Source organism: Anoplophora glabripennis, unplaced genomic scaffold, assembly GCF_000390285.2.
Source record: "Anoplophora glabripennis isolate ALB-LARVAE unplaced genomic scaffold, Agla_2.0 scaffold35, whole genome shotgun sequence".
Taxonomy (NCBI): domain Eukaryota; kingdom Metazoa; phylum Arthropoda; class Insecta; order Coleoptera; family Cerambycidae; genus Anoplophora; species Anoplophora glabripennis.
The window spans coordinates 794,233-810,507 of NW_019417117.1; the positions used below are offsets into that span (position 1 = coordinate 794,233).

A 16,275-nucleotide genomic window follows, 5' to 3' on the forward strand; every position below is an offset into this window, starting at 1 on the left:
AGCTGCGTGCTGATGGGGTATTATTAGACCATAATGGGATACTGAGGGTGGTGTATCACGAGGAATGTGTGTGATAATATTTCGACACAAATCTGTGTTTTTCCGATAAATATAAAATTAACATTTACACGATGCTTAAAATAGTTAAAGTTGCTCTGAGATATCGATAATGTCAGGTAACAGACTGTAGGTACAAGTGAGGTGCTTCCTTTGCTATTTCACATTTATATTCGTATTCCAAGAATTACCTGCCAGTGTTTTTTTGGTTGTTCCGGGCTTAGGGGTGGAATGGGGCGATTTAAGTACACCCACAAATACCCTTAATGCAGGAAAATATAGTACTTAAATTTACAATGCAGCAATTGTAAATATTATTCGAAATGATTTAAATAATAACAGGTTGTCTTAATGTATGCAAGCACAGAATCAATTCTCAGCCAACCCGTACAGGCCATCTACGATTTTTTGTCTGAGGGGTTATTTTACTTGAAATCTGTTAGGGATTTTTTTATGAACTGTTAATTTCTGAACTTTGACAACTTCTGGCGACAAAATTATCTGGTATTTGTGTTTCATTATTTGAATACGCCTTAAAATTGACTATACTTAAGGAGGTATATCGGGTTTACTCAAATGCACAGATGTACTTGAAATTTATATAGCGTATTACCCACTGCTTCCTCTGTGCGTCATATTTTTTTGAATTTTTTTTTTAATCTAGATTTTGAGATATTGTTGTTGAAAGTTGTTCATTTTAACATAGGTTTACATAGCGAAGATGGACGGTGGGGGTCTTTTTTGCCCATAACTGAGAAAAAAGTTAGAAATTTTGAAACAAAACTTTTCCATAGATAGTACCTACACAGTATTATCTTATTTTTGATGTAAAACTAATGTAAGTTTTGAACATAGTAGAGCTGTATTAATTAGAAACAGAAACCAATAATTGCATATCTGTCTGACTTGAGGATTAATGTGGCAACGTCGCCATCAGCTGACAGCAAGGAGGGAATACATTTGAAAGACTTGATAAAAACGAAATTGATTTCAAACATATACATTTTTCCTAAATCCCATGTACATTGTTATCAACAATAAATTATCCACAACAGATTATTTTTTGTAATGTTTTTAAAACACTAAAGGGTTACATAAAGTTTTCTTTACTTGATTAATATAATTAGTAATACTTGAGATAAAAGCATTTGTACGGAATAACAAAGGAACATAAATATTTCTCAGCAAACGTTATATCTAAAAAATTAGTTATAGTTGCAAAACTTTTGTAACATTACTAAAATAGATATTAAAAACACGAACAGTGAGTAATAATGTAATTTCTATCACAGAATCTTCAAAATTGCATCCAACATTTTCTTTGACTTGGACGAGAGATGGGCACGAGTGTCATTTCATTTCTTTAGAACTAAATTAACATAATTCTCGTTGTTTTACCAGTTCACATGATTTACAGATTTTAAATAAATGATACAAATCTTCGCGAGGCTAATACGATATATTTGCTATATATAATAATTATATTGTACATAGTTTACACACAATACATTTTTGAACGCGTACGCATCTTTACCCGAACTTGACGCGCAATATCTTCGATGTCCGAGGTCTGTAGGTTTGCAGTGTGTAAAACTGCTAGTCAATTATTAGCGCTGTTGCCACATCTACATAGTCTTTATGCGTTCATTAAATATAATTTAAAACTACTTAAATGTGATATTTTTATGTTGTTAATTAGTCAATATGTATGCTATGTGCATGTGAGTAGATTTCTTTGCTATTATGGATAATGTTTATCGCAAATAATTTCAATAGAATTTAATTTTTTCAAATTGGCAGCGAGTTTTAGTCCCATAAGAAAAGCATAGGACCTCCCCCTGCGCTCCTCACTTCCCTCGGACCCCGATATACCTCCTTAACATCTTCTGAGTTGCCAAGCAGCGAAACAAACGCTTTTACCCGCACTGGTAACTTGATCCTTCTATTTCAAGAAGACGCCTCGCCAGTCCGACGATTCTTTTCTTTAAAAGCAATCTTGCCAAGATCAAAGAAGGCGCAACGGTAGAACAACTCGCGAGTATCCAGCATTAACGGGCAACGACAGTAAAACTGCTGTTTACCTGCGTCGTCTGGGGACAAGTAAATTTAGCGGGATTGTACTTATTTTGCGCGTGCTGCACTTCCTGTCTCTCATACCTGTCGTTGTGTTCTTGCTTCGAGGCAGCAAATAAAGCTGTTATAAACAGCGGCGTAGGTGAGAAGAGGTTGCTGTGGGCAAGTTGAAAAATTGACTCCTACAGACTTAAAAACAGGACTAAAAAACTCAGTAGGCGTTCTGTACATACAAGGATTCTTTATAAGAAGATAACCTGAAATTTTCACAAACTGCACTTTATTGCTAATATATATATATATATATATATCCTGAACGACGTGCTCCCGCACCGCGAACATTGTTGCTGTAGCGGAAGAGTTTTGGAATGAAAGAGTTTTGAATTTGAANTATATATATGTCAAAATCATTTGCATTTGCTTCGTCTTCTTACAAATTTTTGCAACCGAAAATGAAGATGCTTTGCATTATTTTTAAAATTGTACCTATTTGCAAAAATTATTATTTTTTTTGTTAACTGGGTATTTCTGTCACAATGATAACAAATATATGTCGGCATCACTCTAGTAACCGCATATAAACCCCGATACCACTCCATAGCCACTCGAGGAACTGTCACCGTCGATGGAATATTGGAGGGCTGTTTGTTTTTGTTACAACATATTTGAGTACTAAATTATTATATCTTCCGGTGTTTAGTTCTAGCCTGCGTGTGAAAGGCCATCATTATCAAACTTTTATAAACACTTCCTTATATATGTACATGTTTGGTAAAGAATAAACTGATAGGATAGAGGAACGCACAAGGGAATGCCCCTGTGAACGAAACAAAAGTGAAAACCCTGAAGCAACGGCATCATTCAATTGAGGAGACAATTATAACCGAGTGGCTTTTATTAGTATTATTATTGTTTTGATAAAAAGTATTGAACAGGTTGCTAGGGCTGATAGTGGCTGATTTTATAACTTGTATAAAACTGCTCCCTTACTTTAGTGTGTTCGAACTTGTAATAAATAGTATCACGTCACCCATTTATTATTTCGACCAACATCAAAAAATATATTTTTCTCTTTAAATACAACTTGGAATCCAATAAACTGATTTGATATTCTGTTCTTACTCATTATCCTTTAAGCCAGTGTTTCACTTTATTCATCATACCTCGAATGTATCAGTGGAATTTTTCAGTCGCGCTTTTGACACCTCGACTGCTGCGTCTCCTATTACTGCACTACTACATTTTAGAATATAATTGCTGACTTAAAATTGATAAATTACTATTACACTACATCAAAGTTTTTTTTAATAAATACTACTAAAGGACCCTGCACAAACCTTATGAAAAATGGCTTGCGGTCAAAATGGCTGATATTGAAATATGATATAGCTCTCACCTTCCTGAGCAAGCCATTTTCCACAAGGCTTGTGCGAAGTCCTTTATGTAAAACTGAAGAAAAAATACACGATAAAACGATTGCTGTGTCTATTGCTTGAATAACACTAATATAAATCATTATACTAGGTTAATATTAGTTTTAAAAAACAACGGCCAAAGTAGGACTCATATTGAAAAAACAATAGTAGTTTTCTTCGTCATTAGAACGTATTTAAAGACCAGGAAAGGAAACGAGGAAATATTACCACAGTTGGATTTGCTGCAAGTTCATGACACAATTCCAAGAACACTCCGTATCGCTGGTCATGAAGCTTGGCGACGGAAATACAATAAATCCACGAAATAAAGCAAAGATATATCGGCAATAATAATTATCTCTATTTATATAAGTACGTATCGGTGGTACCAATTGTACATAAACGATATCAATTGTCCAGATTTATCCATCAATATTCATAAAACGAATTCAGAGGTCGGTGAGGAACCCATACCAATAATTATAAATGATTTACATGGTTATTTATTAATGGCGTTGGCCGCCACTTAATTTTCTAAATTTAGCGACGGATGCATAAATAAAGCCGTTATCGTGAACAGCATTCAGTATAACTGTGTCTAACGACTTGACTAAGGAGCCAATATCGATGATGATTAATTATTAGTTGTTAACCTCGATTTTTTCTTAGTTGGAAGAGACGAACAGGATTGTGACAGTAACTGATAGGTGCTCGTATAAGGATCATTAAGTTTGAAAATTACCTTCTTAGAAATAAATTAGAAAGAGCGGTACTAAAGCATCGCTTTCATTGGTTGAATGTGAAAATTACGTGGTGTTCATCGACTATAATTACCTTGACAGTGGCGGCTCGTGGCATATATTATGTTGGGTCTTCAGACCAGCCATTGTCGATACAATAGTTTGTAAAAATTTGTCGATTTGGTTAAATATAACTTTGTAATTATTAGGACATTTCATCATTTTGTGCTCCGAATTGCTATTTTTTAATAATTATTAAAACATATTTCATTAATATTGCACTATACAAAGTGATTCAGTCATAATGTCATTAATGTTAAGGGAAGATATGGAAAATTGAGCAGAATACGTGATTTAAAAAAAATACCGTAATATTCGGTTAGTAACCTAGCTTTTATTGCATTTTTAATCCGTAGTGAACGACAGGGAAAAGACAGATCTTTTTACTTAGAATGATTAAGATAATTTTTTACATTTTAAATATTAACAAATATTATTTATTTGTTCATAAAAATAAATGTATAAGGATAATTGTTTACGAAAGTTAGGTTACAATTTAGTAATTTTAATATTGTTACTGTTTTAAAATTGAATATGAGTTTTTAATATTATGTTAAATTAATTATTCAGTTTGTAGTACGTATACTTAGTGACTTATTGCTTTAGAGTAGTATGGTACCCAGTTAAAATGCTAGTACAGCTAAAAAAGAACTCTTCGTCCATAGCACTTTGTTAATAAAGTTGGGATCCGCTGCATTTTGATTTTGAAACCTATTGCAAAATTCAGGACGACTGGGGAAACCAGCTGTTTCGCTTCAATGTTCGACTGGGGAAATCAGCTGTTTCGCTTCCACGTTCGAACACTAGTCCGCCGACATATTCCCTGTCATAAAATGTGTTGCGAAGTAAAGAATAATTTGCTTATTTTTTAAAGGTTCGAGTAAGATTCGTTCGATTTTCTATCTTTATTAAGCCTTACGAAAATGTGGTTAAAATTAATGACATTATGACTGAATCACCATGTATATACTACAATGTACATATACACTTTTTTGTTTCTTTCTTATTGGGCATATTGTCAACTGTCAAAAAATTAATGAACTAAAGGCTTGTGCCAGAAGGAACAGTCAAGGGTTATTTTTATGAAAAAGATTTTGCCTTATCAAAAATGTCACACTGGGAAAAACAGACAAATGCAAAATATCAAAAAGTTGTTAAAGTTTCGAAAATTTGTTTTCGAGGTCAAAATAAGAATATTTTTTTCTATAATCCTTAGTTTTCGATATACAGGGTTTCCAAATTTTTAATTTATTTTATTTTTTAGTAATAATGCTTGTAGAGTGCGGCACCTATAAGGGTACACTTGAATTAAATTGGCCCTAACATCAGACCAACCATTTCCGAGATATTGGCTGATGAAGAGTTAAATGTACACCATAGTTTCAAATTTTATAACTTTACGGTGAAAAATTCACGTCACGTTTATAGGAAAAAAGTTTTATTTTTACATTAAAAATACGCCCCTAAATTCTTTGTATTAAATTTTGAATCAGCCTTTATATCTTTTTTAATTTTAAACCTGAAAAACATTCTCAAGTCGTAATTCATGAAATATTCCTGTAATAAAATAAACGAACATCCTGTATCATGCTTCTGAGGATCGTTAAATATTATTTCATGTTGAATTTGCTCTAAAAAAAAGATACTAACCGATTCTTCAATTAATTTGCCTTGACCTTGACTCCATATGTAGTATAATTAAATTGTTAAACTAAATTGGTGTTGTAAGGATCCATTATTGTTAATTGAAAGAATTCGAGTGAAAATTAGATTGTTCTAAACCACGTATAACAATATAAACGTTCCTAAATAAAAAACTGGTTACGAAAACACTATTTTTGTTAAAAATCCTTTCAAATTTATTTAAAACATTAATTTACCGATATTTTTTAACCTATAATCGAGGAATTCAATATAACTGGAAATCTTAATGTAAGCATTTATTCTTTCACAACATTTCCAACGTACATACCTCAATTTAATTTTGTAATCATTTCCAAAGCCGTAAAAAACGAAAATTAGGACCAACCTACCGTACGATCCTTGCTATAAAATCTTTCAGATTCCTTCGTATGTCTACTATTAAATGGGTACTTAAGTTTTATTAATATTTTCCAACATCTGTACAGTCGAAATATGGACAGAGTTAATCTCACGTGGCGATAATAAAATTAAAGCATAAATTACGATTTCAAGCGTGCCGTAAAGATCTTATAAATATAATGATTTAAAAACATACTTAAACAACAATAAAAAATATGGTTGTTTTTTTACCTCTTGTAAAATAATAAATTGAATTGAAGATTGGATTGGTCTATTTTTTTATAATCATCGATAACGCACAATTTTTGATAGAGAATAGATATATGATGTTCTCTCAATATTTATAACATTTTGTTAAAATCCGATGAATTTTTAACAAATGATGAATAATTGAATGAATGAATAATTGAAGTTGAATAATTCAAGTATTGACAACCCCCAAGTATTGGGATATAAAACAAAATTGCAGCTGTTCTCGACCATGTCAAATCTATATCGTAAAGAATTTACCACTATTCGAATTCGAGATAGGAATAAGTGTAGTAGTTTTGTTCCCTCCGACGCATACGTCATCTGGAGTGTACTGAATGTCAGTAACAATGAAAGAATTTGCGGTGATCCCTCTTGCCTATGTATCAGCCTCTGTAGGGGTCGATTTTTGCTGGCAAATGATTTCCAGTGTTCTTGTACACTTGTGTAAAGATTTTATTTTACTGGTCTGACTTGTCCCAAATGAAAAATAAAAAAAACAATTTCTTTAAAATATGATCACAGATAAGATAAGATAAAAACGTTATTTTTGTTGATAGTACATCTTTGGTTAAATTGTTAAATAGATTGAGATACCCAAATTCGTTTAAAACACAAGTAATAATGCTTCGCATATTATTATTTAAATCTATCAATAAACTACTATTGTTTTATTTAAATAAACCATTAACAAAAAAGTAAATAATAGAAAATATTTCAGTCATTATTAAGTTGGTTTTATGAACTTATGAACCATTTACAGAGCAGCTTATTTATGTAAAGTATAAAAAACATTCAAAAAGAAATTGCCGTAAAAATATAGAAGTAATAATAAAAATAAGAAAAAGCAAATTAAAACAGATACATAAATAGTTCATATTAAACAAAAGGAAGCACATGAACAAGCATGTACTTCGATCCCATATTTTTATTAGCATTAACAACGATTGCATAAATATGGTCGTTAAATGAGTCTGGGATCAAAACTGACTCCTAAAAGTATTGGGTTTTAAAAAGAATAATGTTATAAGGAAAGACTCTGCTCTGCTTTCACGAAAAGGACAACAACAATGCAAGAGTTTCTTCTTGTTATTAAAATAAGATCTAAACTTAACCAGGATTGGAAGAAATATTGCATTCGATATTGTTGATACAATTTAAGTAAGATGTAGTATCTAATTAAGACAATCAGACATGTTATTAAAAGTTTCCAGAAGTGTTGAGAGGTACTTATATTCCTATGATATTGGCATATTTGTTTCATTGAATATGGTCAAAATTAAAAGCAAAATTATCATAGATTTGAGCTCCATCAAAATTCGATTTAGTCGTACTTAGGACTCCACCACTATTACTTTTATAAGTGGACTTAGGTCGCATCTAAAGATTAGGATTTCATAATTCAGGACTGAAAACGTCAGGAATCAATCATGCTGACTGCTGATGTTCATATCATATAATATCAGAAATGCAATGTAGAAGTGTTCTTTGGTTATAAACAGTATTAATTTTTGTCTGAAGACCAACGTACATTCTGATAGTACATGTTCATAGACAACATTGAAGCAAGGTTTCAATATGGCTGACAATGAGCCAATTTGAAGTAGTTGCTATATAGTTCCGAATAAATCATATTTTAGCTTTATTAGTATCTATTTATGCAGCAATATAAGTTAATACATTGTTTTGTGGAGATATGTAAGGCTTTTGTCAGTTGACACCAACAGAAAATAATCGTCAAAGTGGTGGAAAATTTGAAGTCAACAAGTGGATGGTGCAGATAGATATTTGACAATAAAATATAGAAAGGGAACGTAGATACCAGTAATTACTCTAAAATAAAATAGTTATCGAGACGAACTCTCTAAAATGATCGTAAATATATACAGAACAAGGATTCTTTTATAATTGTCAATTATTCTTTATTTTAAAATGAAAATTAAAAGAACATTTGCAATTCCTACATGTAAGAATCAGATTTTATATGGCTAAGATTTGATGCAAATGTCGTTTCGTCCAAAACAAGCACAAAATCCAAAATTCTTTGCTCAACATGGAAACAAATAATGCAGAGTTCAGATAATTGAACAGTAAAATACATTTGCAAAAATCCAAAGCGGCTTCGATTTTGAATTTATTGCAATTGCCTTTGCTCTCTGTAATGTTTATTCATATCCATTGTAGCCTCTGAAGTGACAATTGAATACTGCTTTTGACGAAACTTGACTCTGTTGTGCTGCTACTAACACTTAGTTGATTTAGACTTTTTCACTATAGTTTCCAATTAGGGCAATTAGAACACTGTTTTTATACCATAAGGTTTTTGTATTCTTCCACTTTATTTTGGTTCATTGAACACTCAAGGAAAGAATAAATTTCTGGGTAATTTCTTCCAGTATAGGAGCCAATATATCAATATGCGTATAGGGGGACTGTACATGAAATGCAATGCGTGCTATAGGGATTTGGAACGACCTTTTGGGCTGCCCAGGAATCTTAAACTTCCTGCAAGTCACCTGAGTAGACTTTCAGATGCATGGCTTGGTTGCTCCGCTAATTTTGCCCTGTTGGATCTTCCCACTGGACTCAAAACAAGAGTGAAAATTTCGCCGTCAGGAGCGTTTTGGACCTGACGTTTCTGGTTGGTTAATGCTATTGCTCTGGCCTCTCTATCCTAGATAGCAGCTTGTAGAGCAATATTTTATGCGCTTCGGCGGCTTGACTTAAGAATTCGAAAGTTGTGTGAAAATTTCAACTTCGTTCACTGACGTTTCTTGTTCTTCATAGCCATGCCGAAAGACTGTTGAGAGGCGGTTTTCAAAGGTCACTACCAAATACATTAAAATATCGGTAGGTTTAGGTGTCTTCAATTTCGCTTTTAGTTGATTCAAGAATTAATATTTTTTTTAAGACGAAGTTTGACGATTTTTTTAGCAAAGAGTTTGGACAGTTAAAACTAAAACGACATCTCTTGATGAAGTTGGTATAGTAGAAAAAATATTTTACTTATCTTTTCTCAAATTATTCCGAATTGACTATCGTAAAATGATTCTAATGCCCTTGCTTGATAATTATCGTATGGAAGTTAATTTTAGAAGGATCCAGTAGACATCTGACAAAAAGCCGAAGCCGGCTAGACCCAAAGCATTTCTTATTTTACGATTGCAATTAGCTGGGATTTAATCAGAACTCTGACTAATTACCTCTAATGCCTTAACGGCATATTTTTATTGTTGTCCCTCGAATGAGGAAGTGCACCGCTCATAAAAAATAATTAGAAACCTCGCATTACCTTCGTCCAAGTCGGCTTTTTACGACAAGGGGGTAATTAAAGTCGAATGTTATTTTTTCTGTAACATGTGACTCTATAAACTCTTTTATGTCCCATGCTGTTGGGAAAAAATAGTAGCTAGTGCCTGGTTATTAGTTTAAAAACATATCAATTAAAATGTTTATAGTAGTATAGTCAAGTAAACATTTCTTTCAGTTTATTATAAACATTGGCGGACAGTAAAAATATTTCGCTTTTATTCTCGTTTTATTAGAACTTTTATTGATGTAATTTCTTTGTTTCAGGGATTTGCGACCACAAAGCACAGAGAAAAGTCAGGAGAGAATCCGGCTCCGTCTCTACGAGGCTTACGCCTGGGGCATACCCTTCATCATAACCCTGATTGCCGCTTCCTTGGACCTCAGCAGCAACCCCGATTATGAGGTGTTGAGACCGAGATTCGCTGAGAACAACTGCTGGTTTTCCGGTAAGTAAAAAAAAACCTTTTCGGCCATAAGATTAAATTGAAATAACTAGGTGTGTGATTGACTCAAATAGTTCTAAAATAGATCTTTATTGAGAAGTATAAAGAGTGTCCTAATAAAGTAACAGACTTCAATATTGGGTGTTTTATTGGCAGTGACTGAAATTCTAATCAGCTGCAATCTTGGAATCACTGCAAATACTTGGATTAACGTTTTCTATGAATAATACCTTTTTGGCCGAATCAGAGGATTAATAAAACTTATTTTTTTTATTTCGTGAAAATTGAACTTGTTATTGTTAAAATCTAGGATATCCAATTCAGTTGTTACGGATGTGAGTTTTTCGATATTCGTAAATACGATTGCAAATATTAAGAAATAACTAAAAATTAGATACTAAAAATAAACGTCAATTAATACCACTGAGCATTTTGAAAATTATGTCCTTCCCTTTTTATTTGGAGAACGAACCATTTTCGAGTTATTTTTTTAAATCTACAATAAGCTCATCACAATTGAATAAATTGAGAATGACTTTTAAATACAATGACATTAAATGTTCAAAAAAGGTAGAAAAAAATTAGTATACCTAAATCTCTGAAATGAGCAGTTTTTATTAATATTTTTTCACTTTATGGTATTATTTTACATTTAAAAAAGTGGTAATTCGAAAATGGTTCTTTTTTGACAAAAACACTAAGACGTTTCTAAAATAGGTCGATACCAACTTATCGTCGTAAAGGAATCATCTCTGAAATATATTGGAGTAGTATTTAAATTACAGCCTGTATATTCAGTTAATAAATAAGAAAGAATTTTTGGAATATTTTAAGGTACCTTAGTGTTTGGTATCTATATAGGTAAAATAAATCACAACAAAAAGTGTATTGTTTTTTTTTTTAAAAAGAAAAGGAAAACGTATTTTTGGTTGTATCACCAGTTTCATGTATTTATTAAAATAAAATTTGTTTGAAAATTAATACAAACATTTTTTGTAAGGAAACATATTTTCTCATTATTTTTTTTTATATGGGATGTTTCACGTCAAGCGGATCACCGACCTGGACAAAAATTGCGTGGAACGATCGAGACATATAAGGGCTCAAAGTGTTCGCCTAGTAAGAGGCTTTGAAGAGGATTTGCAAAATTTAAGATGGCGGATTCAATATGGTGAAAGATTTTATCCGCCATACTGGAATTGTAATTTTTTAACGACTTCCGAAAACCCCCCATATACCAGATTTGGTGGAAATCGGTTGATTTTTCGAAATTTCGTCCGTCATCATGGATCCGCCATTTTGAATTTTGCAAATGTGACCTAGCAATCGTAATCAGCGACCTCAAAAACCCACGGACACTAAGTTTGGTTTAAATCGGTTATTTTTTAAAAATTCAAATCGTTTTTTTGTCCGCCATGATGGATCCGCCATTTTGGATTTTTTCATCCAACGACTCAGCTACAATTTGAGCCGATTGGTTGCGATTTTTTTTTCACAACCCCGCTTTTGCCGTACACTCAGGTTTTGTCCAGCTTTCGGCCGCCATATTGGGTCCACCATTTTGGATTTTTGAAAAGTTGCGTTTGAAAGCCCCTAGGCGAAAATTTTGAGCCCTTACACGTCTCGATCGTTACACGCAATTTTTGTCCAGGTTGGTGATCCGCTTGACGTGGAACATCCCATATACAGGGTCGGAAAGTCCCGATGGTTCATCGGCCGTTGCGTGAGAGCGATAAAAAAAGTCATAGAAATCCGTGCGATAGAGAAAGATGGCTATAATGAAGGCATCTAATAGTCACCGCCCATTTCGCCCTTCCACAAATAAGATCCACTTCTTATTTGTGTTTTACAGTATTATACAGGGTGTTTCTGACATAAGTGCGTTCCTTGAAAGGAGTGATAGAGGGTACGAAAATGCAACTTTTATTAAGCAGCTGATGGTCTAAAACATTACGTTTGTAATTGAAAAAAAAATCGCATGAAGGCTTAAACAAATTTAAAGCTGTCCCTGGTGCGGCAGCCAGCTGTACGTTTGATATCGAAGCTGCCGCGCGCTGCAGTATGAAAGCGCTGCTGGCAGTTTTAACGATTTAAATTTTGTGCTGAAATTTATTCAGATCTCGTTTAAGAGAAACACAAAAATTAAACGAATAAACGAATTACTTACCAATAGACTTTACAAAAATAGAGCTGAAAATCATTATTATTTAATGCCTAGATCCTTTGTATGTACATAATAGGGGTGTATACGCCACACGATACTGTTATATATACCCACTTCTCAGCTAATGTCGCGAGTACTGTGCCTCGGATCTTCCTCAACGAGGTTTATGATGTTTTCTTCGTTGTCGAAAACACGTTGCGGCCTTTATATGTCAGGTGGACATTTCCGGTATCCCGTAACCTTTGAACTGCCTTCTGCACTGTTCTACTGGTTGTCGTCGTCGTCTGTTACGGTAACGGACCGCATACCAATGACAAGTTTCATTTAAATTGTTCCGGCATTTTCCGTATATTAACACCATATTTGCTAGTTTTTGATCAGAAAACATTTTATACGCCAGTTATGTAATACTGCAACACACAACACACGTGCACAAGATGCACAGAGTCGGCTCACATTTATGGTAAATTTTCTTAATTAATTTTCTTGAAAACAGAAGCATTTAGACCAGCATCAGTGGCTTAATAAAAGTTGCTCATTTGTGCTCTCTACCAGCCTCTTCAAGGAACGCACTTATTTCAGAAACACCCTGTATATTATATAATCTTTACAAAATATGTTAATAAAAAAATCATCGCACAAATACCTTTCGAAAAGCTGATAAACATTCTGAAATTAGATTTTTTTAGAATCAGAAGTATTAGAATGGAATCTGAACATTTTCCTTCTGTTTTTTTAGTTTGCTTTTATGTTGAAATTAAAAAATAATAGGTACTATAAATGTTATTTTTTAGTTATATAGAACTGAAATATTGTTTCTTTTCTTTATTTACACATGAAAAAATGTTCATTTAATTAAAACATATTTACATTTAATCAATCTGTGCCTTAGCTCTACTAATTTGATATTCGAGAGCATCCCGAATATATAAATTTTGTTAAAATGTGTTTTTTGACGGCTCATGCTGATGTTTACATTACGATGGTTTCCGTTCTGATAGCGGGTCTGCCCCCGCGGTGCCTAGCCCGAGAAATACAAGGGCGCGTCAAAGATTCCTAGTTAAGTGCAAGTCAACTTGATTTGATAATTTGGTCGTAAGTCTATAACTGATGGTGACTAGGTATATAGGCCCACAGCAATAATTTAAAAAACTACCATACATTAGATTATGTTCATATTCATTAAGGTTTCTCTATTCTCTATTTTGAGTTTCTTAAATGTTTCCATTTTTTATTAATTTTCGAGTTTTCTGCTTTAGAAAAAGAAACGGAGAAGACAGTTTTTTTACAGATAAACGATATTCCACCTTGTTGAACAGGGCACACTAACTACAATTATTGTTTACATACTTCACACAATTTTGTTTAAATTTTTATAATATTCAAAATGTAAAAGGTAGTTCCTTTTACCTTAACGATAAAACTTCTTGATACTACAAATTTCAAGCTTCAATTTTCTTTTTTTTTTTATCGATCTACGACTATTTTTCGCGAAGTTACAGCCTTTTGAAAGTCACCTAAAAAATTAGGATTTTTGTTTTCTTTTATTTTGTGACTAGTTTATAAAGACAAAAACACAATCGTTTGTATGATTCCGATACACAATTCCAGATTCCAGTTTACTACTCGTCAATAAAATGAGAGTTTTTTTTACGATTAAATCTAGTGTACTATAGGCTACTATTGCCTGTTGTTGGTGCTGTTATCTGAAGCGCAGAGTAAGACACAACAGAATTGTGTATGTATTTAATGAAAACTTCTAATTTTACGTATGTCAATGCAGTACGTCGACATTTTCCCACTTGAATTTGATTCGAAATGAAATGAAACCTGATAAACCTGATTCCTACTATTACTATAATTCTCCACGAGTTGCTACTGGCGAAAGAGATATTTTTCCATTCCTTAGCGCCGTCAGGCAAAAATCTGTCCCTTTTGTTTACAAAAAACACAAACATATCTATTAAAATTGTCATAACGTTTACGACGTTCTTACAGTCCAAGCAATAAAACTTTTACCATAAAAATTTTACGACCCCGAGAGTAAACAGCAAGCACACTTGGTAGCCAACTGAAATTTTATTGTGTCCCATTCGGCTTAATGCAAAGATAATAAAAGCATTGTGGATCTTTTATCTACGGTTATGCGCGTGCTATTTTTAGTTGGTCCACACTATTTTGAAACGAACTATACCTTCATTCTCGATTCGCTCAAAAATCATTTCGATTAGTGGCGTTAAAAGTCTTCTACTATTAAATTATCGGCACTTTTAGTGATGCTATTTACTGACGTATGTATTGAAAAAAGTATTCACTCTTTAATTTTCTCACCATACGTTCTTGAATGTGGCATAAGACGAAATGATTATTATAAATTAATCTTAAAATGAGGCACTAGCCAGATTCGTGAACGATAAAGTGAAAAAAATTTAAAAAAATGAGGAGAGCGTATATAGTCCAGTCAAATTAGATCATAAACGCTGAAAACTTAAAAGAATATATATTTTATTGCATTTTATAACGGTGAGGAATGTAGTAGAATGATAATATAAAAAAAAGAACAAATACAATTGGATTTTGTTTGTCTTTTTGCAACTAATTATTTAATTACTAAACGTTAATTTTAGAAGTTAATATCGTAGACTTAGGTTCTAGCTGATCCAAATAAACGTATAGAAAGAAGATTTCAAAAAGTTGAAATTAAGTTGCTCTTTACAACTAAAAATGTAGAATGTGCAAAACAACGATATAAACGCAGGATCAGGCAAAAGTCGCTCGGGAATTCGCTCTTTTTGCATTAAATCGAGCTTAGAAACAATCGTGAGAAATCTGTTTTCATCAAAAATAGAATGGTTATTCTTTATCTCTGTGGAGTTTATAATTTAGAAATGGTGAAATGAAGACAAACATTGTTTATTACTATACTGAATTCAAATTATTCTTTTCATTATCCATCCTGTGAACCTAATAAATGAGAAGCAAAAGTTATATCTTTGGTAAGAACTTTATTATAGAAAATAGACATTTTATAAAATAAAACTTCCTATTGTTTACGATTTGAAATAAATATTTACTTGTAGAAGATAACATTGTGAACAAAACGCTTAAAACCAAATACACAATGAGAAAATTATCCTTATATTATGTTATTTGCCATACCTACACACTTTATACTTTTCCTATGAAAATAAACCATATTCTAATTTATCTTCAAACCCTTCTTTGTTTGGTAAGTAGTACAAATGAAAAATGGTATACTTAACAGAATTTTTACAAAAGAAAAAGTTGAAAAATATAGATTTTAAGCTAGAATAATATAATTTTCTTATAAAATCAAAACTGCGATAAATTTAAATTAGAATGCAATACCTATTACACAGAAGGAAATATCACGTATCCATAAGGAGAAATTGATTAATTCTAAGAAAATAATAGACAGCTTACGATGCTCTCCTAATAAAAAATAATTTGCTAAAGGAATCTTTTAGTGGTTAGGTTAAAGGTTTTTTACTAACTTTTTATGTATTGTTGCAAGACCATCTTATTACAGTAGGTACAGTACAATTTCTACCCTAGTAAAAGTAGTTTTATTATCACAATACCAGCAAATATCCTTTTTAACTGCAAATGAGTTACATTTTAGACATTAATAGATGATTTTTTTGCTATAACTGTGTGCATATAGCTAGATTCAATTATTACCTTCGTCTTTAAATTTC

The 16,275-nt window shown here is 32.4% G+C and overlaps 1 protein-coding gene across 1 annotated transcript in view; it reads left to right on the forward strand.

Moving 5' to 3' along the window:
- Window positions 1–16,275, forward strand: part of LOC108912284 (probable G-protein coupled receptor Mth-like 1) — a 227,511-nt gene that overhangs the window by 161,249 nt on the left and 49,987 nt on the right. The window contains exon 4 of the mRNA XM_018717484.1: window positions 10,214–10,395. Within this exon, the coding sequence (XP_018573000.1) occupies window positions 10,214–10,395 (182 nt within the window). The remainder of the gene's footprint in view (window positions 1–10,213; window positions 10,396–16,275) is intronic.